The 24,926-nt window shown below is 51.5% G+C and overlaps 1 protein-coding gene across 1 annotated transcript in view; it reads right to left on the minus strand.

Annotated features, from left to right (window-relative positions):
* Positions 1 to 24,716, minus strand: part of AFAP1L1 (actin filament associated protein 1 like 1) — a 36,658-nt gene extending 11,942 nt beyond the window's left edge. Inside the window, exons 1-15 of the mRNA XM_047076901.1 lie at positions 24,707 to 24,716; positions 23,326 to 23,583; positions 22,478 to 22,561; positions 21,591 to 21,688; positions 19,724 to 19,832; positions 15,885 to 16,010; positions 15,004 to 15,215; positions 12,891 to 13,070; positions 10,578 to 10,670; positions 8,123 to 8,216; positions 7,728 to 7,880; positions 6,057 to 6,268; positions 3,271 to 3,416; positions 2,576 to 2,648; positions 661 to 772 (exon numbers count right to left, since the gene is read on the minus strand). Coding sequence (XP_046932857.1) covers positions 661 to 772; positions 2,576 to 2,648; positions 3,271 to 3,416; positions 6,057 to 6,268; positions 7,728 to 7,880; positions 8,123 to 8,216; positions 10,578 to 10,670; positions 12,891 to 13,070; positions 15,004 to 15,215; positions 15,885 to 16,010; positions 19,724 to 19,832; positions 21,591 to 21,688; positions 22,478 to 22,561; positions 23,326 to 23,583; positions 24,707 to 24,716 — 1,960 coding nt within the window. The remainder of the gene's footprint in view (positions 1 to 660; positions 773 to 2,575; positions 2,649 to 3,270; positions 3,417 to 6,056; positions 6,269 to 7,727; positions 7,881 to 8,122; positions 8,217 to 10,577; positions 10,671 to 12,890; positions 13,071 to 15,003; positions 15,216 to 15,884; positions 16,011 to 19,723; positions 19,833 to 21,590; positions 21,689 to 22,477; positions 22,562 to 23,325; positions 23,584 to 24,706) is intronic.
* Between the last annotated feature and the right edge of the window lie 210 nt (positions 24,717 to 24,926).

Below are 24,926 nucleotides of genomic sequence, written 5' to 3' on the forward strand. Positions count from 1 at the left end.
GCAATCAGGCAATTCATGGAGCTCCTATGGGGTGCCAGGCAGAGCCCGGGCTAGGACACAGAGGTGAGCCGTGCCTTCCAGGCAGCTGCCTGAAGGGTATTTGGAGGAGTTCATTTCTCCACTTGTTACCCCAGATCAGAAATTATAAATTGTTAGCTTTGGAACAGACAGAGCCTGAGGATGAATTTTACACGTGCATATATGTGCATACATATATAAGAGACAATGGAACATAAAAACATATTTGGCCTTATTTAATGTTAACGTTTTTGAAAATTAATTGCTAGTGTTAAGAAATAAGTGGATTTCACATAATGGCTAGATTTCTGGTCTCTTGAATAATCTGCAAGCCTGGGATGGCATGGCTGTATGGGAGCCACCGGCTGGGGCTGGGTAGTGGCCAGCCCTATAGCTGGAGCCTGAGTTCTCCGGCTTCCTGCAGTCTTCCCCCACCCCATTCCCTAGCATTTCTCTTCTGAGGCCACTTGCTAGCTGCCCCTCAGCACTTGGGTTGTGCCGTCATTTTTCTTACGGTAGGGTATTTTCTTATATCTCACTTCACTCATTAATTTGCCTGCCTGACGTCCGGAGGAATCCGATTTGAGACCCCCTACCCTGTGGATTGTTTCCTTCCTTTCCTCCCTCCCACATGGGACTCACTGGAGGCATGGCGCTTGACTTTGACCTGCGGATCCACGCGATGGGACTTCTCACTGCAGGAGGAGGCATGGCGTTTCACCTGGGCCCCAGTGGGACGCTTGGGCTCCTCGTCCTGGATGGGAGGTGGAGAAAGGAGTTGAAGTACAGGTAGGCTCAGGGCCCTCAATGCGGGTGTGTGTTCTGGTCCAAGTGTGGTGGGTGAGCGTTGCAGGACCTCTGAGATCTAGGTCTTACATTTTTAGACCGGGGCGGCACTCAACAGTTTATAGACTACTTCTACTAGCATATATCATTTGATCCTCATCCCTTCCTGTTGGGGGCAGCAGAAGGCGCCCTTAAACTGGGATATCTGCTGAGAGGAAATCAGGAAGTCTCAGAGGGCTGTAGGTGACCATATTTGATTTATCTTTTTTTTTTTTTTAACGTTTATTTATTTTTGAGACAGAGAGAGAGACAGAGCATGAACGGGGGAGGGTCAGATAGAGGGAGACACAGAATCTGAAACAGGCTCCAGGCTCTGAGCTGTCAGCACAGAGCCCGACGCGGGGCTCGAACTCACAGACGGCGAGATCATGACCTGAGCTGAAGTCGGACGTTTAACCGACTGAGCCACCCAGGCGCCCCCCATATTTGATTTATCATAGATATTTCTCTCTTCACATCCTTTGGAAGTGTCCCTGAAATTTTCCGAAATGGCTAAATATAGAGTTCCCAGGGAAGATAAAAAGTCATGGATGACGTCAGCCAATGGTGGAAGGAACATAAGTTAATAAACTGGCTATACCTTTGTGCATGATGAGTATTAAGGGCACTCAGAACCCTGTCAGAGCTCAGGGAACCATGAATGGAATACGATAATAATGTAATATAATAATGATATTGATAACAATAGTACTCTTTACTCGGTGTAAGAACTTCCAATGTGTAGGCATGGTGCCCATACAGTATTTCATCTAGTTCTTGCAATGATTCAATCAGGTAGCTTTTATGTATTCATCTGAAGCCAGCAAGTGAGGACCAGAGAAGTGAAGCCCAAGGTAACCCGGATTCAGCCCTGAGTCCAAAGTTCATGCCCCTAGGTACTAAGCTGTCTTGCTACTGAACTCTTGCAGTTAAGATCTCAAGCTGCATCCGCTGGCTCATATGAAACTGAAGAAAGACCATAAGTGGAAGGAGGATGGCTGGAGAAGTTTCTAGAAAAGGGAGTCACAGAGGTGAGAGCTCTGTGTCATCCAGCACCGTCTAGGGCAGGGGTCCTGGCGCGCAGATATGTCTGCTTTCCTTGGCAGCCGGATCCCCTCTTTCTCCCCTAGCCGTGAGGCCTGACCCGCCCACCGGTGTCTGATCAGAATGTGGCTGTCTGGCTCTCCCGTGGAAGGAAAAGACACGGGACATGCTGCCAGACGCAGTGTGGTTCATGTGATGGCTACAGAGGCCTCGCTGTAAACGAACGAGCTGGCCTCTCCTTGATTTAGTGAGCAAGACAGGGAGAGTCTATTCTGGAAGCTGAAGCCCAGACTGTGGATGTCACAGATGAAGGTCTATGGGAGTGGCCACCAGTTAGTGCCCCCGCTCCAGGCCCCACTGAGTCGGCACCATCAGTCTGGAGAGCAGTAAACAGCTAGAGAGCCCAACACCTTGCTCAGACCGGCACAGTGCTTTGCATTATATAGAGTCCTTTCCTCTTCCTGATCTGGGGAGCTTTCTGTTGCACTACCCAGCCTCCTGGGCCGAGGAGTCCTTATCTGGAGCCATGATCTATGGCAAGAAGGGTCCTCCCTCCCCTTCCAGCTGCCGGGCAAATGAAAATCATCTGTGAGGCAAAGATAAAAAGACACAGTGACAGAGACAGAGAGAGAGGAAGAGCTGATCAGTGGCCTTTGCCACGTTCCCAGGCACTCCCAAGGGACCCTACCTGTATCTTTTCATAAGGAACATCATCATACACACGGGGTTCAGGCCACTGATCCTGGCAGGATCTTGCATACCTAGAAAAGGTAGGATGCAATGATGATGGCACTTTGCAGCTTACGGTGCTTTCCTGTCCACTCTCGTTCGATTCTGGCAGCAGCTTGCGATGGATGTTGGAAGGTTAGTAACAGCAACCATGGCAGGCAGCACTGGGCGGTTGCTGTATTAAGGCCTCGCAGGCAGGGACCCACATGATTCTCATAACCACCTGAGAGGCAAGTAATTCATCACCTCCATTCTCTAAGCGAGAAAACAGGGTCCAAGCTGGCAAGCAACCGCCCCAAGCTGTTGCTCACGAGAGTTGAGGCTGGAACCCGGCTCTTCTGTTACATACACCAGCCCTGAGCCTGCCTGATGCCCGAGGGTGTGAGAACCTATGGTTCCGTGGCTTAGAGCCGAGCCCAGATCATTACCCCAAAGGGCCTCTGCTCTTCTGCTCGTCCCATCCACAGCTCCCCCTGACCCCGGACCACCTCCGTTAGCCAGCTCACGCCTGACTGCTGGAAGGCGAAGACACCCCCTCTGACCTCCCAAGGAAGCGGCGTCCTCCTCAGCTCTTCCTCCCTTCCCTCCCACTGCCCACGGCTGGGCTCAGAGGCTCTGAGAGGCTGCTGCGGGCTGCGGGGAGCCGGCCCTTACAGGAAGGAGTTGCGCCCTGCGCTGACGATGCTGGTTAAGGTCTCCACGTCCACGTAGTCATAGTGCAGCGCCTCGGGGGTGACTTTGGAGCCCATCTCCGCCAGCAACAGCCCAAGCCAGCGGCCCATGTCCTCTGAGCAGTTTGCCTGAGGAAAAGGAGGCACAGGCTGATTGCACTTCAGTACCGTTAGGGCCTCAGGCTACCTGCTCACTTCAGCCGGACCCATATTTGTATAGTACCTGCTGTGTTCCCAGTACTTCCGGGTCCAAGGGGAACAGGCCTGCAACACGCATCCAGAAACCCGAGTGGCTCCTTACCTTTTCTTTATTCAGGTTTTGGCTCTAATGCAACCTCCTCAGAGAAGTCCTCCCTGACCATCTCTCTAAGACACACTGCCCGCCGCACCCCCCCCCCACTCCCCACTATCTTCAGAGCCATTTCAATGTGAAAACAGCATTTGGGCATTCCCTGGTTTTTTTTTTTCTTAATACTTACTTTTTGCTAGAGGAGGCTGTTTCTCACATAACCTAATCAAAAAATTTTTTCTTATAATTGCCAATGTTTTTGTAGCACTGTATACAGGAAAATTGCCAAGAAGTTGCTGTAACCAAACCCCCTCTGTTAGTTCTCATTTAAAGAGCGTTATTATGAAATCAACTTGGCACACGACTGCTAAACTTGAATAAAGGAGGCACACTTCTTGCCAGAAAGCTCTGTGTATAATTTAAGGGACAAAAGAGACCTATCTCACCCTCTCAAAAGTAAAAGTTGAGTGACAGAGGCAATATATCTTGAAATTTAAGAAATGGGTGAGGCAGTGGGTACTGGGCAAAGAAAACAAGGTCCAGAGGTTGGGTTTTGGTTCTAAGATAAGACCAAGAGGCTAATGACCCCCTTGGAGCCTTGGATAAAGCACCTGGCAGCCCAGGCCTCAGTTTCCTTGTTTGTACTCTGAGGGAGGAGTTCTTTAATGTTTCCTTCAGCATTAACATTTTAAATTCTAAAAAGCCAAAGGACTGATATGTAGAAGAGAGAGAGACTCAACGCATTCTACAGGACCTGAGAGAGGAGGGTGAGTGCCAGGGGGTGGGAAAAACAGTGAGTGGGTGGGATGAAATCACATTTTCATTCAGCCATTTGTTCAACAAATAGCAAAAGAGGCCTTAGTATGGGCTGGGCATCATGCTGGGTCCTGGAAAAACAAAAGTATATGAAGCAGGTATGATTCCTGTCTTCACAGAGCTTAAAGATTTCAACTCAATATGGAGACCATCTTTCTAAAAATACAGCTGCTTGCACTTTCAACAATAGCCAAATTATGGAAGGAGCTCAAATGTCCATCAACTGATGAATGGATAAAGAAGATGTGGTTTTTATATACAATGGAATACTACTTGGCAATGAGAATGAATGAAATCCTGCCATTTGCAGCAACCTGGGTGGCACTGGAAGGTATTATGCTAAGTGAAATAAGTCAGTCAGAGAAAGACAGATATCATACGTTTTCACTCGTATGTGGAATTTGAGACACTTACCATAAGACCACGGGGGAAGAAAAGGGGAGAAAATAGTTACAAACAGAGAGGGAGGCAAACCATAAGAGACTCTTTTTTTAATTTCATTTTTTTTTTAATTCACATCCAAATTAGTTAGCATATAGTGCAACAATGATTTCAGGAGTAGATTCCTTAATGTTCCTTACCCATTTAGCCCATCCCCCCCCCACACCCCGTCCAGTAACCCTCTGTTTGTTCTCCACATTTATGAGAAAAGACTTTTTAAAAATATTAAAAAAATTTTTTTTAAATGTTTATTTATTTTAGAGACAGAGAGACAGAGCACAAGCAGGGTCAGGGCAGAGTGAGAGGGAGACAGAATCTGAAACAGGCTCCAGGCTCTGAGTTGTCAGTGCAAAGTCCGACACGGGGCTTGAACTCATGAACCGTGAGATCATGACCTGAGCCGAAGTCGGACACTCAACTGACTGAGCTACCCAGGTGCCCCGAGAAAAGATTCTTAAATGCAGAGAACAAACTGAGGGTTGATGGGAGCGGTGGGGGAGGGGGGGAGGGGAAAATGGGTGATGGACATTGAGGAGGGTGCTTGTCAGGATGAGCACTGGGTGTTGTAAGGAAGCGATGAATCATGGGAATCTACTCCTGAAGCCAAGAGCACACTGTATACACTGTATATTAGCTAACTTGGCAATAAACTATATTAAAAAAAATAAAAATAAAAAATAAAAAAATAAAAAATACATAGCTGCTTGATAGGGGCAGGCTGCCTTGAAGGGCAGTGGTTTACCTGAGGTGGATGGCCACTGGTGGGAAGGTTTTAGAGGGGATTCCAGAATCAGATCCAGGTTAAATCAGACTAGGGGCCTTTTAGGCTTGGGATTTTAAGATAGGGGTGAATAAACAAGCCTTAGTACTAGAATTTGCCAGATATAGCAAATAGAAATGCAGAATGCTCTGTCAAATTTGAATTTCAGATAAACAACAGATACTTTTTCAGTATAAGTATATCCCAAATATTGCATGGGATATACCTGCATTAAAACCATTGTTGTTTATCTGAAATTCCAATTTAAGTGGGCGTGCTGTATTTTAACTGGTAGTCCTTCTTGGTCACTTGGCAGCAGTTGGGCTTACTTTTCCTTTTTCCTCAGTCCCTGTAATGTCAGGAGCAAGGCCCCCCCCGCCCCGCCCCCAACAAAAGCCCACACCCAGGCCAGAGCTCCTCTCAGCCGCCACCACCAAGAACCTCCTGGATTCTCTCTTCTCACCTCCAAGATGGCGACCTCTTGTCGGTTGCGCAGAATCCTGAAGGCAAATGGATGTCTGGGCCCAAAACCTGGGGCCACCTCACAGCCATGGAGAGTAATGGCATTCACATGGGTCCGCAGGTCTGTGTGGTCCTTGTGGAAGTACAGGGTGTTGCATTTCAGACGACACCAGCGTTCCCTCCAGCCTTGGTTCACCAACACGTTCAGATAGCCTGGGAGGGGGAGACCAGTGGGTATGACCTCCTGACAACCCGGTCCTGGGGAAACCCAAGGTGGGGGCTCTGAGTCAGGTTCCTGGGTCTATATCCTGTGGACGAAGTGCCTGGACAATCCTCATTCTCTAGCTGGAAAAAGGAACCTCACGGGTCCAGGAGCCGCTCACTTTCTCTGGGCCTGTGACCTCCGGTACCCTCTTCTCCTGAGTTTCATTTCCCTACATGAAATGAGGATTGATACTCACGTTCCCATACTGCTACACGGCCTTTGTACCACACTGAGCTTGGTGAAAAGGGCAGGGACTATTGTATGGGTGAATAAAAGACACAACTTTCCTCCTCTCAAAATACCAGAGCTATTACTGAGACAGAAAATAATGGGTGATGCTGACACCTGGTGGCAGCATGTGGGAACAAAACTAGCCAAGAGAAGGGGCTGGTGACCAACAGGTTTAAGAATTCCTTCTTAACATTTTAGGTTTCAATCAATTTTCCCCCAGTAACATGCCCTGATTCACTGGTTACAAAATATTTCTTTATATCCATGTGCTTTTATAATATTTTTTTCAAGTTTAATGGAATATTACTGCATATCCAAAATACAGAATTTTCTGTTGGATTCCAGTACATGGAACATTGCATTAACGTGAACAGACTAATATGTCTTCCCTTCCAAACCCTATCTAACTCACACTGGATGCATTTATTTATTTGTAAATGTTTTATTTATTTTTGAGAGAGAGAGCAGGGGGAGGGGCAGGGAGGGAGGGGGACAGAGAACCCAAAGTGGGCTTTGCACTGAGAGCAAATGCAGAACTCATGACCTGAGCTAAAGTCGGATGCTCAGCTGACTGAGCCACCCAGGTGCCATTTGAATGCACTTATAATAAAAGTACTTCAAGATTTTTATCCAAGAAATTTCCTTATAAGACTGGGTCAGGGCGCCTGGGTGGCTCAGTCTGTTGTGTCTGACTTCAGCTCAGGTCATGATCTCACGGTTTGTGAGTTCAAGCCCCATATCCGGCTCTGTGCTGGCAGCTCAAAGCCTGGAGCCTGCTTCAGATTCTGTGTCTCCCTCTCTGCCCCTCCCCTGCTCGCATTCTCTCTCACTCTCTCTCAAAAAAAAAGACTGGTTCGTAACTTACACACCCAGCATGTTACGTGCCAAGAGGAAATAAGATACTCTCCCTCCATCACAGTGTAGGAAACTGAGGCCCAGAGGCAGGTGGTGATTGCAGCTAAGGTCACAGGGAACACAGAAATAGGGGGGTCAGTTGGCTTTTCCTTCTGCTGAGTGTCGTGGAAAGGCATGGAATGTTGATGCCGTGGGGGTTACGTAGGATTCTCTCCTCTGCCTTGGGGGCAAGGTGGAGGAGGCTCAGAGGGTTTTCTGGCTTAGCCCAGGGGTCCACAGCAGCAGGGTCTGAACATCCTCCTCCTGGTGCCCAGGACCCACCACAGCACGGGACCTCTTGGTCGGGGCAGGATGTCTGTAGGCCATCAGCCAGCGGCTTCTTCTTGGAGAAGCTGATGATGCGGGTGATCTTGCGGCCTGCAGCCCTGCTCATTGAACCCTTCAGCTCTGCCAGACTGCTCTTCTTCCCTTTGCCTGTTGCCATGGAGATGGGTTAGGGGAAGGGAGGGAGCCCCAAGTCCCAGATCCACCCACCCCGGCCTTCCCAGCGGCCCTTTCAGCCCGCACACGGGGCCTGGCTGCGGCTGCAGGTGCGGACGGAGCAGGTCACCCTACCCAGATCTCCAGGGTGGTCAGGACCTGCTCCGCGCTGTGTGCCCAGGCAGGACCCCTCCCGGCTCTGGCATCCTCCAGCCTGAACCCTCAGAGGCTCCTACCATGGTCGCAGGCCTCCCGGCGGCCCAGAGTGGAACAGTTATCACCCATGCCCAGGCTGTCCGAGTCTGAGGTCTGCTTCTCTTGAGACAGTCTCTGGGGAGGGACACAGACAGCCCCATGTCAGAGGGCACACTCAGAGGTTCCCCTCTGTTGGTTCAATCCCCCAACCTCTGCACATGATGATTGCCTGACAAATATTTGTCAGCAACTCTCACGTCCTGACACTATGCCAGGTATGGGGAAGACAATGCTGGCTTAGGATGGTCGTGTCTTCGAATCTCTCACAGCCTGTTTGGGGAGCCAGGCAATTAGGTGTAATAAATTCCCAGGGTTTTCCATATTTGGCATTTAAGTGGGAAGGTATTTAAGTGGGATACTAATGTAATGCAACTGGTTTAGGGAGTGATCGCCAGTGGCATCGTGGGGACAGACTGTAAGGGAAAGAGCCACATAAGACAGCGTCGTCCTGGGCAAGGTCAGACGTGGGAAAGGGAGGCGCTAAGATGACAGGATGTAGAGAAAGGGACGGGTTGGCATGTTCAGAATAGTTAGGGACCGGGAGATATGAGTGGTGACAGGAGAGGGGTCGTTAGTCATGAGAATGTGGGAAAATCCTTTCCTCTCCCCAAGGCTCTGTTTTCTCACCTGAGGCACACCCTCTCCAGGGAGCCAGCCCAAGTGCAATGGCAAGGCCAACAGACAACAGACCGAATCACTTCTAACACTTCCGCAAAGTGCTGCCCTCTTGCTCTAAAAAGCTCAACTGTGCCAGCCAGACTTGGGACAGGATTGAAATGGCACCAACCCATTTAAAAAGAATTACAGAGCTCTGAGGCCTCTCCACCTTTCCTGCCAACGACTTCCCAGACCAGGCTCAGGGATGCTTTGCTATACACACAGAACTTGGGGGCGGGGGGGATAGGAGAGGCCGTGCGCTCCCCCCGATTTCCAAAGGCTGGAAACATGGCAATGGTCAGAATTGGGCCAGATCTGTCAAAAGCATAATGGATCTCCCCTACAGGGAGAGAAACAAGTGTGAAACAAGTTATTTGTTTCTATTTGTTCTGCAACGGTGTACGGGTGGTTAAGTTTTTCATCAAGATAGAAGGCAAACACAAAACACATTCTGAACACTTTGGAACTGACTTAATGACGGTGACACTTCACGTACAAGACTCCATGGAGAGACAGAGCCACCGATACCATGTCCCCACTCCAAACACACCCCCCTAAATATTTGAGCTGCCCTCCCCCTATACGCTTGGCCCCAGGAACATTCCTCTGCACACGCCCGGGACCGAACCACGGCACGCACCTGTAGGTGCGTATATGAGTCTACACGTTTACGCAGTCAATGTTGCTTTCCTTCAGGCCCTACTAACGGCAAGGGCCAAGTGAGGGTAGGGTTGCACTTCTCCAGCATCTGCCTGGCATGAGAGCCCCCTACCTGTCCTCTCCTAGGGACTATATGCTGACCCTGCAGCTTTGCTTCCACTGTGCCCCAGCAGCCCCTGTCCCTTGGCCCACCTCTGCCCCCATACAGTGTCGCCCTTCCTTACTAGCTGTTCACTCTCACAAATGTGCTCTCTCGGAGAAGCTTCCCCGACGCCTGAGACAGGAGCAGGCCCTTGGGTACCTGGTACTCTTCCCTCCCAGCACTCCCGCAGCCCAGCATTCGCGTCTGCCCCGCCCTGGGGAGCGCAGCGTGTGTCTCTGTCAGGATGGCTCTTGTGCACCTGCCGCACGGTGCTCCCGGCCTGCTCCCCGAGCAGAGCTCAGTCTGCTTCTCCGTGAGCGATGGGATGGCGAAACCATCAAGAGCCAGGTGTCTGGGGGTATATACATCCTTGCTCTGTTTCTTACTGACTCTGCGACTTTGGGCAAACCTCTCTGTGCCTCAGCTTCCTCCTCTGAAAATGTGACTCGTCAAAGAGTTGTTGTGGAAATTAAATTAGGCCATTCATGTAAAGCATCAGGGACACTGTCGGCCACACGGTCATACTCTGTGAATACTAACCTTTATTATATCATGTGAGCCCCATGTGTGTGGGTTTGGGGCTGAGTCCCTTCATCACCCACCGGCACCTGGCAAAGCAAAGGCACTAGGCACATACTTTCCGACTGCCTGAGCAATCGCTAAATGACAGCCTCGCTTGCGTCCCATCGGGCCACACTCTTCTGACAGTTCCCAATTTGCTTTAAATGGCTCCGGTCAACCGCGACTTCCTCCTGTCCTGGCGGTGTTAGTTACTCCCTCCTCTGGCTCACACTGCACCCTGGACATGGGCATTCGTTCATTCGTGCGTTCATCAATTCAGTAGACGTTTATTGATACGCTGAGGTGCCAGCTCTATGGCTTGGCTTCACCACCAGCCTGTGAATTTCCCCGGGGGCACAGCCCCTGTTGAGTCACCACTGCCTGGCACAGAGGAGGCCTCGTGGAGACAGATGTACCTTGTCTAGGTCCAGCTTGCACACGAGGACTGGGGATCTGGGCATGTCTGCCCCCTCTGTGCCCCCGGCAGGCCTGCTCACCTCTCGGATGACCTGTGGAGAGGACACACAGCTGTGAGCAGGTGGGCAGGGATACTGTGGAGGCAGCAGGAATGGGTCGATGTGGACTCCCGCCACACGTATGGGGCCTATCAGGGTTTGACACGGCTTTCTCCTGTGTCTACCCCTTGAATCGAAAAGTCAGAGGGCTGGGAAACAAGAGGCGTGGCTTCTAGACCTGGCTCCGTTGCTAATTAGTTGTGTGGCTTTGCGAAAGCCATTTTCTCCTCTGGGCCTCGCCTTCCCTGTCTGTAACATGGGGAGAATACTGGCCCTCTGCTTACGTCCTTGGGTTGCCTGAGGACCAGTGCGATCGTGGGTGTGAAGGGCCACGTGAACCAGGACGCCCTGCACAAGCGTGAGGGACTGTCTTCTGTGACCGTGCGGAACCTCCGCATCAGCCTGTAGGGTGGCCGGGGCCGTCTCTTCCATTTTGAAGATGTGGGAGCTGAGATTCCATGGCATTCACATGACCTGAGCATGAAATCAGAATGGCCACCACTGGTTGCTCACCAATCCGTGGCTTTACGTGGGTTATCCCACTGTATCCCCATAGCAGCCTTGAGGGGCAGGGACAAGTGGGATTCCCATGTCACAGATTAGGATGATGGGGCTCTGAGAATGAAGCCATGGTTGCCTGACCTTAACTTCTGGACTAATGACCTGCCAGCATCAGGATGTCAAGACTGTCCCCAGTCCAGGCTCAGTCTTTAGTCTCAATCTCCAGTCTAGGGCTCCTTCTGCTGCCCCACCCGGCCCCTGGAGGGCAGAGTCTCCCCGAGAAAGCAGGTTCTCTCACTTCCTTCCCCTCCTGAGACAAAGATAATGAGCAACACTAAACATCCCAGGGGAGAGCTCGTTGTCACAGGAAGGAAGGGAGGCTAGGGAGGGAGGAAGGTGTTTGGTTGCTTTGTTTCAGCAGGAAGATCAGAGGAAAAAGCAGAAAGGTGTCAGAGTGAAAGAGGGGCAGGGTGCAGGGACATGGCCGGCGGTAAGGGACTGGGGATAGGGGCCCCACCACCACCCCCACCACCACCCCACCACCACAGTTACTAAGTACTTCCTGCCTAGGGGGCACCCTATTAAATGCTCTCTAGAATCTTTACAAGAACCATTTTACAGAAGAGCAAACTGAGGCACAGATAGGCAAAGTCATTTGCAGAAGATCACATAGCCAGTAAGTGTCACTTAGGCCTGGGACTTGAACTCAAGTCCGTGCGCCACCAAAGTCCTCCCCTGTCATCACTATGGCACCTTGCCTATGGCCTTTGGAGGAGATTTCCTTGTCAACTTCTAATCCTGGCTCAAACCACTCGGTTGTGTGACCTTTGGCAAGTCACGTCAGATTCCTGTGTCTCAGTTTCCTCATCTGTACAATGGGAACGATAATAGTCCTATTGCAAACAGTAAATGAGGTCATGGATGTGAAGCTCTTAGCGCAACACATGGCACGAAGTAAGTGCTCAGCATATGGTAACTCTAATTGTTCTGCAGTCAGGGGCAAGATGCAGAAGCCGGACCACAGGTGGAGGTTGCAAGCATGCACATTTCACCTAAGACAGGAAGGAGTTTTCCTGTTTTTTGTTTTGTTTTGTTTTGTTTTGTTTTGTTTTTTGTTTTTTTTTTTTAAGGATTAGCTTTATCTACTGATAAAATTAGCTTTCTTTAAAGATATCAAGCTCCCTTGGGGCGCCTGGGTGGCACAGTCGGTTAAGCGTCCGACTTCAGCCAGGTCACGATCTCGCGGTCCGTGAGTTCCAGCCCCGCGTCGGGCTCTGGGCTGATGGCTCAGAGCCTGGAGCCTGTTTCCGATTCTGTGTCTCCCTCTCTCTCTGCCCCTCCCCCGTTCATGCTCTGTCTCTCTCTGTCCCAAAAATAAATAAACGTTGAAAAAAAAAATTAAAAAAAAAAAAGATATCAAGCTCCCCATTCCAGGAGGTACACATGTGCAGCCTGGACAAGGCCACAGTAAGGGTGTCAGAAAGGGGATTCAAGTAACTAGAAGGAAGGCAGGACTCCAGCCTGGGGTCTGTCTCCTGGAGATGTCTGAGCCCACTTCCACGAGTAAGCCCTCGCCATGCACAGGTCGCCGATCACCACCCCTCCCCTGAGCAAGGCCTGCTCTCCCAGGGATGAGAGCCCACTGTGCTGAGAGCCGGGCCTGGGAAGAGAGGAAGGAGGGGCAGGAGGCGTGGGGCAGAGAGGGCACAGTACCTTGAGCCACTCCTCGGCTTGCTCCCGGCTCTGTAGTGCCAGCACCAGCACCTCGGTAGCCCCCTGGGAGAAGCGCAGCTCATGCCTCTTGTGCCGGCTGTCCTTGGGCACGTAGATGACGCTGCAGATATCCAGCGCCAGCCTCAGATGCGGCTGCCGGTCCTTGGAGCTTTTGTAGCACTGGGCAGGAAGAGACGGGGTCACCCTTCTGGAGGGGAGGGCGGAGGAGGACTTGGGGGAGCTCGACTTACCCCACAGAGACCTCCCCCACCAAGCCCAGCTGTGGGCACTGCATGAAGACAGAGGCTGTGGCTATTCATCCCAGAGAAGAGTAGTCTGGAAAGGGGGCATTTTTGGACAATCTTCAGATCTCAAGGGCTACTGCGGGGCCCCAGGGGCACAACCACCCATCAGGAAGAGGCAGATTTTAGCATAAAACTAGGAAGACCATTCTAGTCTAAAGAACCAGAGAAGACACAGCCCGGCTCGGGAGGAAGCCAGCTCTGTGCTCCTAATGGGCTACCTAGCAGGAATGTGGGAGAGAGAATTCTAGGCGTGATGGAAGACTGGGCTTGGTTTATCAATAGTTTATCAATAATGATTATCACTTCCCAATTCTTATTATGAAGCCAGCATTACCTTGATACTGAGACCTGAAAATGACATTCCAAAAAAGAAAAATGATAAGCTCATCTCAACCTGGTTGCAAAAGCCCTACAAAAAAATTAGCAAATGGAATCTGACACATATAAAAAGCATACTGTATCAAGACTTTATTTATTCTTTATTTATTCTGGGATTGCAAGAGTGCACTAGCCTTTAAAAACCAACACTATAATTCATCATATAAGTAGAAAAAAAAGAAAAGCCACATCTATCAATAGACACAGAATAGGCATTTGGTAAAATTCCCCACCCATCTGCAGTATAAATGAGCACACTAGACCTACAGAGGGGGGACTTCCTTAATGTGATAATAAAGACCTTCTACAGACCTGTCACAGCAAATATCAGCCTTAATAGTGAACTTTGTAACTCTCCCTTTGAGCTCTGGACTGAGACAAGGGCGTCTGCTCTTCCACCGACATTTACATTGTGTTGGAGATCCTAACCAATGCAATATGTCAAGAAAAAAAATGGCCTAAGGAGTGGGAAGAAGGGTCATGACCTTGGGACTGGTTCTGGCCTGGGGTGAGCTTCTTCTCACTGCTCCAGGATGAAAAAAATGTCATGTTTCAAATGAGTATCTGTTGGGCAAGGCTTGTCAACAGACTTGGGGTTAAACAGCTATGAATATTTTTGAATTATGTCTGCATTCCTACTCTGGAATTAAAGGCACATTTTCTTTTATGAAATGATGGCAAATTAAAAAAAAAAACAAGAAAGCAAGTTCCATTGTGAGTTCTGCATGGGCTCAGTTTTAGAAAAGACAGATGTGTGGAAATGAGGGTGGAAATATGTATATTAAAACTTAACAGTGGTTAGCCCTTGATCAATGGGATTGTAGGTGGCTTTTGAAAAATGGTTTTCATCATGTTTTTCTCTAGTTTTATAAATGAACACACATACTTGACTAATGAAAACAACAAACATTGTTTTAAAGTGATTGGGGCGCCTGGGTGGCTCAGTCAGTTAAGTGTCTGACTCTTGATTTTGGCTCAGGTCATGATCTCACGGTTCATAGGTTCTAGCCCCACGTCTGGCTCTGTGCTGACAGTATGGAGGCTGCTTGGGATTCTTTCTCTCTCTGCCTCTCCTGTGCTCATGCTCTTTCTCTCTCTTTCTCTCTCTCTCTCTCTCCCCCCCCCCCCCGCTTGTACACTTTCCCTCTGTCTCTAAAAAAAAATAAAATAATTTTAAGTGATAAAAAATTCATTCCTGGCAAAACAAAACTTGGCAACGTCTTTATCAGGTCTTTGAATATGTGTGTGTGTGTGTGTGTGTGTGTGTGTGTGTGTGTGTGTTTCCATTCTGCTCTAGTGGGAGAGCCTCTGTGCACAAAGCAAGCCCAGAGGAACTGAGGCAGACATGCCTGCACACACACACACACACACACACACACACACAAGTAAGGCCACGTGAGGCCCAGAGGCACATATCCGCAGCCACTCACCAGGAGCTGGTCCTCCTTGATGACGGTCAGCTGCTTGGCCCATTGCCCGAAGCGCTTTTTCCGCAGCAGGAAGGCACATATCCTGCAGTCCCTCACCAGGTGCATGGAGGCCTCCTCCGAGGGCCACTGGTGCGTGGGCTGTGGCCCTTTCCCTTCCTCCTCCTCCTCGTCGTAGGACTCGTAGGAGCTGCTCATTGCGTCAGAGTCGTTGTCTGCAGGAACCACAGGAAAGGACCCGCTACTGTGTCATTGCCTGGGAGGCACCTCCATACCCTTGTGCAGATGTCCTTGCCCTGGGGTCCCGGGACCAGGAGGGGGTGGGCGTGAGGTGTGATCGTGGTGATCGCTAACCCCTGCATGGGCACCATGCTGTATAGATTTACCACTGGCCTTGCGATCTCGGTGACTTCACTTCTCAGAGTCCAGCTTTCTTATCGGTAACATGGTCATGATGAAGGACAGTATCTACCTCATCCGGCTCTGAGCACCAGTGAATGCAGAGCGTTCAGCCCAGTGCCTGGCACTCGGCGGGCACTCAGTGAATATCAGCTACTGTCATTACCCCAACAGCTTCACATCCACAATCTCAAGGGACTCTCACAGCACCCGCAAACCCCCAATTTATACAGAAGGCAACTGGAGGCTCAAAGAGAATAAATGACTCATTCGAGGTCAGTCACCAAGGATCAGGGCGAGGGTTAGATCCAGGGCTCCTGACTCCCATGCCAGTGGTCCTTCCACTGAACCCTGGAGTCACTGAGTACCAGGGCTTGGGGCTTCTGTGGTGACCCAGAGGGGCTGGCACACACGTGTATTCCAAGGATCAGGTCAGGCCTGCTCTCTGAGGACAGAACCCTTCTGAATACCTGCCCCATACTTACAGGAGTTCTTTAGCTCCCCATTCATCCTGGTCGCAGGGTAGCTGCTGTCCGCATCCTCATAGTAGCCGTCCATGATGGAGTGGGCTGGGCTGCAGCCATCTGTGGGGTTGGTAGAGGGAGCAGCACCTTGGAGAGAGACAGGCAGACTGCAGGGGCTGTGGCTGGGGAAGACCCCAGACACCCTGGCCCTGCTTGGGGAAGAGACAGTGCAGCTCCCCACAGCTCCCTGGCCGTGGTGAGGGGCCTCCTCTCTGCTCTAGCTCCCCACATGCTCTCTGTGCTCCTGTGACCAGGAGCTGCCCTGCTGGGCCCTGTCACACCTCCAGGCTGTGTTCATGCTATTCTGTGTGCTGTCTTAGCTTTTGCTAGAGAACTCCTACTCATCCTTCAATACCCAGATCAAAGATCTTTCTTCTGACCTTCTCGGGCAGAGAATAGTCAGCCCCTCCTCAGTGATCCCACAGCATTGGTGTGTGTGTGTGTATCTTGGACACAGCTCTGATCCCTGTACGGCAAGGAGTGGTGCTCCAGCTGCCTGGGCTTAGCCCCCCTTGTCTTCTGTCACCTCAGTCCTTCCAGTCCCTTCCTGATGCATACGCCTGCTCCCTCTGGTGAAAGCGATTCTCCTAAACCTCTGTGGCTATACCACGGAGGAACTGGACTAAAGAAGATAATGGTACTGCTTGCAACAGTGACCACAACAGCTGTCTACATGGAACTTTCCCAGCACATTCCCACTGAGCTGGCAGCACAGCGCAGGGGTGGGGGCTATCTTAAACTGTATTCTGCATCGGAACTACCGGGGTCTCTTTAAAATGCAGATGCCCGGGCTGTACCCCCAGAGATTCTGATTCACTGGTGTGGGCTGAGCTGAGGAATCTGCATTTTTTTTAAAAGCCTATTTAATAGGGCATTACAAAACATGGAAAAATAAAAACTACACGGAAGTTCAAGAAATCGGATTTTTTTTTCAACAATTAAGATTATTTTGATCCAGATGGTCGCTGGGGCATGCTCTGAAGGTCAGCGGGTTAAGGGCACGTGCTTTGGGTTGGATCAGATTTGAGATCAAATTTGTCACCACCATTTGTTTAGTGACCTTGGGGGGAAAAATCCCACAGTTTCTCTGCATTTCAGGGTCTTCACCCTAAAGTGATGTGAACAGTGCCCACCTTGGATGAGTGATAAAATGCATATAAGCTCTTAGCACAGTGCCTGGCACACAGAATGTGCTAGACGGATGCTAGATGTCATTATTATTTTCACCTCCTTTGATTCCCATAATGCAGGGACATAGGTATCAGCCCCATTTTACAGATGAGGAAACTGAGGCTCCACACAGTTTGCTAGTGACAGAGCCTGGATAAGAACTGAGGTTGCCCGCTCAGGGAATAGGGGCACATACCTTCTTCCAGGAAGCCTTCCTTCTTCACCCAGTACAACTGGCTGTCAAACCACACTGTTCTGCAACGTGCTGCTCTGGGCTCCCAGCCCCTACCATCCATCTGTTTCCTGAGAACAGCAGCACTCGAATTCCCAGCGACTGGGATACCCAGTGCTAGCTCCCAAGTGATGGCCCCAGCCTGCCCTTCCCAGCAGGCTCTCTGAAGCCTCAGATGCTGGCAACATCCTGTGAGGTGGGTGGTGGGGGGAGGTGTGATTGGGAAGAGGGAGGGGACACCCGGGGCAGTGCTCTTGAACACCTGGCAGGGCTGGACACTGGGTCAGAGGAAGGATATTCCCTGATGGGCTTGGCGCCCTCTCCCTGGTCAAGCTCCCTGACCCTTCCTGAGGCCCGCCCTTCCCTCCTGCCCCAGGATCCCTGCTGCCTCATCTGAGGGGAGCCATGAGCTCCCTGGGGAGGTGGAGGGGCCTCACCCAGCTGAGGGGCTTGACCTGGGATTCAGGGCCCCGCAGCGCTTTGTCTCCGCCCTCCTCCCCTGTCCTCAAGTGGAGAACAGAACAAAGTCACCTGCTTCCCGTACAAACCGCCACTTGCAGCCCCACAGACACCAAGAATCTCAAGGCTGAAGACAGCCACTGATCCCCTGGTCCAACCCCAGCACCTCACTCTGCTTTAACTAGTTTATTAGTGGTGAAAATAATATACCGCAGTAGCCCAGAGGTGGAGAGAACCCAGGCGTCCATCAACTGATGAAAGACTAAACAAAACGTGGTCTCTCCCTACACTGGAATATTACTTGGCCATAAAGAGCAAATGAGGGCTGGTACACGCAGTGACGCAGATTAACCTTGGGAACACTACGCTAAAGGGAAATAAGCCAGACGCAAAAGGCCACACACATTGTATGATGCTATTCACGTGAAATATTCAGAATAGGCAAATCCATAGGGGCGGAAAGCAGACTGGTGGTTGCCAGGGGCGCAGGAGGAAGGCGAACAAGAATGACTGCTTAACGGGGATGGCGTTTCCTCTTTGAGTGATGAAAAGGTGTGGGAACTGGCTGCACAGTGCTGTGAATGTACTAAATGCCACTGATTGCACACCCGTCAAATGGTTGACATGGTCCATTTCATGTTATGTGCATTTTGTTACAATACAGAAAATATGCCCAGGGTAAAAAGCACAATCAGTACAAAAGAGTATGAATGGGAAAGTATGTTCCCTTCACCCAGATTTCCATTCAATTCCCACAGGGGAATGCTGTTGACAGTTTCTTGCATATCCCAGGAGAGTCATTTAAATGAATGCAGGGATGCGTGTACCCCATCAAGGAACAAATGGAATCCTATTAAATGCAGTATTCTGCAGTGTTTGAATGTTTTTCAGTGGCTGTATCTTGGAATTCATTTCTGATCGGCACAGACAGACCTGTTTTATTTATTTTTTGGCGGTTGGAAGATATTCCACTGAGCTACTGAATGACAGGATAGCATCGCATAAACATTATCTCATACAAGTTCAACTACGAATGCTGGGGCACACAAAGACCAGGATAGAGTCTCTTGTGTGTCACGTGAAGTTCCTATATCCAAGCCAGTGACTTCTCTGATCCTCAGAGAAACACCCATTTGTTTCACTGCGGGAGGAAACCCATTAAGAGGTCGGTCAACAGCAGAGACTCTTTGTGGCCGATTTAAGAGATTTTTCAAGTGTAATTTGTACCAGTGCCCACTAAATTATTTTATCGAGTCCACCTATCAGTAAAAATGTAATCATATAATGTACTTCCATTTATTTATGGGCAAATTATATACATATATGTCTCTCTCTTATATGTATAGACTGTTTACAAGCATTATGCTATTATTAGATTATAAAGACTATAACTCTAAAACATTGACATGGAAAGTTTTTAAAAGAAGTGTTGAGCTAAATATAAGTAAAGCTTCTATAACTTCCTACATCGTTTTGTGAATTCCCTGGGGTGACCACCCTCTACATGGGAGACCTTTTGATTTCAGCCATGTGCTTTTTTATCCTAGGCACTGACTTTGTAACCTCGCCCACCTAGAAGATGCGGTCCTGCTAAGTACGAACCGTCTCACCAGTCCACCGAGGAGGAGCACTTAGGCCAGCAGCAGGTTCAGTGCTAGGACCCAGGATGCAGCGGTCATTTGTGCACCTCCATCCAGGCACACCTATATCCATGGATCCAGCCCCTTTCTTATTTTCAGGGCAGGGAAGGGAGTTGTCCAAGGCCGCACAGAACTGGGACTGGAACCTAAGCCCCTGATCCCTGGGGCCACGCCCACTGACCGCCCTCCCAGGCCACCATTAGAGAGGCCAGGTTCTCAGGACGTAGGCGGGGCTGGACGGTGCTGGCCTTGGAATGCCAGCCCACAGCAGGACAGTCCCGTAGGGGACGAGAACTTACTGTGGGAGCTGATGTACTCAGGGGACTTGCCCGGTCCCAGGGGAAGGGCCTCTTCATAGTAGTCCTCAGGTGGGGGCCTGTTGGGAAGCGGTGGAGGCAGGTCGGCTGCCTGAAGGGGGACAAAGGAGGCGGATGAGACCTAGGCGGCCAGGAGAGCGGAGGGAACAGGCGGAGGGACGGGACGAGGCTGGGGCAGGGGGAGGCCGGAGCCCCTAGGAACCGTTTCTGAACGGAAGCCATAACTTGTGACAGTGGCAGAAGGGCAGAGGTGGGAAGCTGTTTGCCGACAGTTTGCTTGGTTCTCTCCTCCTTGCCCAACTTGTTGAAGCATCAGGGCTTCTCTGTAATATCTAAAAGCTGTGTGGGCTGCCACAGAGACGTAGTTAGTGCTTTTGATTAAGCACGTGCAGAATTATCAAAAGCTACGGTGACTTCTGCAATACTCTGGAACCCCATCTCTATTCAGGTGAGGAACAGCAGGACAAGTAAATGGAACGCGTGTGAGTTAGTGAAGCAATAATGCCTTAGGCTCTGGGGCCAGAGAATCCCTGCTCTACCGGGATTAGGCTCCATCACTTACTAGTGGTGGGACACTGACATGTCACTTACTCTAAGCCTCAGTTTCTTTACCTGTAAAATGGGGACATTAATGGCACCAACCTCCATCAGTTGTTGGGAGCGTGTAAAGGACACCATAAGGGGTCAGCAATTGGTACCAATGGATGGTGATGATAGTGAATTAGGTAGTTGACAGATAATGTTTGATGTGATTATGGGCCCCTTCCCTCAATTCCTTGGACAAAGGCTGGGAACCCTAGACATGATCCAAACCTTTATTTTATAGGTGATAGGCTCAGAAAGGAAAGGTGATTTGCCCAAGACCACACAGCCGCAGGGGGGGAGGGCAGAGGGCCACCAACTCCTGGTCCAGAGCATTCCCCACACTCCATGTTAATTATCACGGCAATCAGAAGCTGGGGTGGGGAGCATCCCATGTGCTTAAAGGGAAGGGTCAGTTCACTGCATCATCCCTGCTCAGCATGGGCACAGTGAGCAAGCACATCATGAGCCAGTGAAATATTGTCACAGCCTGTTTCTCCCTCCCTTCCTCCCTTCCTTCCTTCCTTCCTTCCTTTTCCTTCTTTCCTTTCTTTCTTTTCTTTTTCTTTCTTTTCTTTCTTTTTCTTTCTTTCTTTCTTTCTTTCTTTCTTTCTTTCTTTCTTTCCCTTCCTCCCTCCCTCCCTTCCTTCCTTCCTTCCTTCCTTCCTTCCTTTTCCTTCTTTCCTTTCTTTCTTTTCTTTTTCTTTTCTTTCTTTCTTTCTTTCTTTCCCTTCCTTCCTTCCTTTTTCTCTTTCTTTCTTTCTTTCTCTTCCTTCCTTCCTTTTTCTCTTTCTTTCTTTCCCTTCCTTCCTTCCTTCCTTCCTTCCTTCCTTTTTCTCTTTCTTTCTTTCTTTCTTTCTCTTCCTTCCTTCCTTTTTCTTTCTTTCTTTCTTTCTTTCTTTCTTTCTTTCTTTCTTTCTTTTCCTTCCTTCCTTCCTTCTTCTTTCTTTCTTTCTTTCTTTCTTTCTTTCTTTCTTTCTTTCATTATTTATTCATTTGAGAGAGAGGGGGGTGGAGAGAATCCTAAGCAGCCTCCACACCCAGCAAAGAGCCCCACTCAGAGCTTGATCTCACGACCCTGAGATCATGACCTGAGCCAAAATCAAGAGTCAGACGTTTAACCAACTGAGCACCCCCCTCCCCATTTCTCCCCTCAGAACAGAGTCCTACACAGCCAGGAGGGTCCCAGGCGTTAGGGGGAAAGCTCCCCTCATCACTTCAGAGGGACAGAGGGCTGGAGGATGTGGGAACCCAGGCTGTGACTCACATGTCTCAGAGGTGGGCTCTTGGCTGGCTCAGGGCTGGCTCCTTTGCAGGGCTCCCCGTCATCCTCTGGCAGGTCCCGGAGGTCACTCAGGTCACAGTCTACCGCGGGTCAGGCCATTGGGGCAGAGAAGCCAAGGATGAGCACGGTCAAACGGGAAGAAGGCTGGATTTGGGGTCAGGAGGCCTCCACCCCCTCCTTTGTTAGTGACATTGGGCAAGTGACTTCATCACTCTGAGACCTGTTTGGCCTTCTCACCTGTAAACCGGTCCCAATAATCCCTCGCCTTGTCTGTCTGCCAGGGTTATCAAGAGGGTCCAATAAGACCCTACCTGGTGTGGTGCTTTGGAGGGTTTCAAGAGTTGGGCAGTGAAGGCAAAGTGTCTTCCCTCAGTCTCTCAGTCCCCGAGACTTCCACCTGACCCGCAGCTCTCTCCATGCAGAATAGTGCTGTCCGCCCTCGGGAAGCAGCAGGGGCCACCACGCCCTGCCCGCCGCCCGGCCGGGCTGCTCCCATGCCCACGGTGCCACTCCGCTTTCTGCGGAGGCGCAGGGACCGCCCATCCCCGGGGCCAGGCGGCCAGTACCGGTGGACGTGAGTGGCAGGGGAGAGAGAGCACGGGACGCGCCACAACTTCTTTGGCCTGCGCGTTCATCCCTACCTCTCCTCCAATCCGGGGGATGATTCCCACGACCATACAGACTCTGACTAGGCTTTCATACCTGGCAGGGCCCAGGGAGGCCAAGCGACTTGCCCGAAGTGACTCAGCGTCGCAACGTCAGAGCCGGGCCCCTACCGCGTCCGAGGGCCCTTCCAGAGGCCAGGCAGGGGATTCACACGCGCAGGGGGAGGACGGCTCCCAGTGCAGGGGTGGGAGAGGGCTGCTCACCGAACTCCTCAAAGAGGGACTCCACGAAGCTGGGCCCGGAGTGGAGGTCCGCTGTGTTCACATACAGGCAGGAGACTTCTTTGGCTGTGAGAAGAGGGGTGAGTACGCCGGCAGTGAGGATGGAGGGGGACCTGTCGCCTCTGAGGAGGGCCCGGCCTCCCCCTCCTGCTACTGGGACTCGAACCCACCGGAACGCGGCACCACGGACCGCGTGCGCGCGCACCCTGCATGAGTTCCCGGGTTCTCAAACTTTGTTCTTGTTTTTATTGTACCTGAGCATCTCCTTCTGCAAGTGAAACGGGGCCCAGGGCCCGGCACTGGGGCTGCTCTGGGGACTGCCAGGGGACAAACAGGGCCGAGCACAGTGGGCCAGCCGTGGCCCCTCCCACAGTGCTGTGAGGGCTGCTGATGACATCGGCCTGTTCTGTCACCGGAAGTGAGGCTCCGAGAGTCACCCAGTGGTGACACCCCCCCTCCCCCCGCCCCCCCCCCCGCCCCTGCCCCGGTCACTCAGACCCCTCCAACACTGAGGGACACGGCACAGCTCGTCGGAGCTGACTCAGCTCTGGACTTCGCAGTGATCACCTCGCGGGGCGGACAAGTACGCCTGCCGCTGAGTACACGGCGGGCGATGTGCGTGCTGCGTGGTGTGTGTGGAGCGTGGGTTGCGTATGTGAGTTTCAGTGGCTCGAGGGCAGAGGCGTACGAAGAACACGCCCAGGGTGGAGAAGGAACAGAGTGGATGAGGATGTGGGCCACGCGGCGAACCCTAGCCTTCCTCGTGCCGCAGGCCCTGGGGAGTTACTGAAGGTTCTTGAGGAGCCGGGGGCAGAGTGCCAAAGGCTGACCTGGGAGGGGCTGCAGGCTCTGCAGGATGGAGGCCACAGCCATCTTCTTCTCCAGGGCAGTGTCGCTCAGGTCCTCGTGGTCCAGGAGGCTGAGCAGTCCCGTGAGCTCGGGGAGCAGCTGCTCCAGCGCTGGGGAGGGAGCACAGCCAGGGCTCCCGGTCAGGATCCGGGCCCCGCCTCCGTCCACTAGAGGCCGGGGAAGCAGGGGCCGGAGAGCAGGGCGGGCGCCACAGAGCAGGGCGGGCGCCACAGGGAGACCTCAGAAGCCCTCCCACGGCTGTCCCAGCCGCTGGCCAGTCGCCTCCCGAGGGAGAGTCCTCAGTGAACCCTGATGCTCCTCTGGGCGCCCCCACTCTGCCTCAGACCCCATATGGCCTTGGCTTGAGGACTGACCCTCCCGAGGCCAGCCTGGCAACGCTGAGCCCTGAGCAGAGGCTCTCGGGCCTGTCTTTGCCCCAGCACGAGGGGCCTTTGTCACTGCAGCTCGAGGCTCAGTGCGGGTCCCAGGCCGGAGCTCCCGGCCATCCAGCACACAGGCAGGAAGGGAGCCTTCCTGTCTCATCAGTTCATACACTTCAATCTCTGGAACCTTCTGTTTCCGGTGCCTTGGTGGGAGCCAAACTAAACATTAACCCTTCCCACCCCAGGCCCTAAACCGTTATCACCAGTCCTTCTGTGTTCACCAGCGGTTTTCAAACTGGAGTGTATCTAGGAATGACCCGGGATCTCGTCAAAACGCGGAGGCTGGCTCAGGTCTGGGGCAGGGCCTGAGACCCTGCATGTCCAGGGAGCTCCCAGCTGCTGCTGACGCTGCTTCTTGAGAGCACACAGAGCTGCGACATTCGACAGCACACAGTCCTTTAAAGACCGGAGCATGCCACAGCCATGAGGTCATGATGTCTCCCTGTCCCAAACGGTAGCTTGGGACTTGGTGCGCCTGAGACCAAAGACCAGCCTCGTTACAGTAGTAGAAACACTAAGAGCTAACCGTGCTGAGAGGCCTGGGTGCCTCAGCCGGTTAAGCATCCGACTCTTAATTTCGGCTCGGGTCGTGATCTTTTAGTTCGTGGGGTCGAGCCCCGCATCAGGCTCTGCGCGGACAGCCGGAGCCTGCTTAGGCTTTTCTCTCTCTCTCCCTCTCTCGATCTCTCCTTGCCCCTCCCCCGCTCACCCTCTCAAACTAAATAAATAAACATTAAAAAAATAAATAAAAATAAAAGCTAACCACGTTGAGCAGTTATCGTGAGCTGTGCTACGCCTGTCATACGTATAGTCTCATTTGACTCCACGATCAAGCATTTTATGGCTCAGAGTGGTTAAATAACTCCTCCAGGGTCACACAGCCGGTGGAGCCTCAACTGGACCTGGTTTCCTCACTCACTTTCAACCATGGCACTATACTGCCTTACAGTATTTTATACACGCCTGCCAACAAGTTTTGGGATAGGTCCCATGATCACACGTGCTTTTTAGAGGAAGCAACCAAGGCTCAGAGAAGAGAAGTGACGTGCTTGCAAATACACAGACGCCTCAGGAGAGCCAGGCCTTCGGCTACCGCCTCTGGACTCCCAGCCCCCCGTGTTTCTCTCCACTCTGGGCCC

Source organism: Lynx rufus, unplaced genomic scaffold (genome assembly GCF_022079265.1).
Source record: "Lynx rufus isolate CCGP_SWC_20201006 ecotype Redwood Valley unplaced genomic scaffold, mLynRuf1.p SCAF_1, whole genome shotgun sequence".
Taxonomy (NCBI): Eukaryota; Metazoa; Chordata; class Mammalia; order Carnivora; family Felidae; genus Lynx; species Lynx rufus.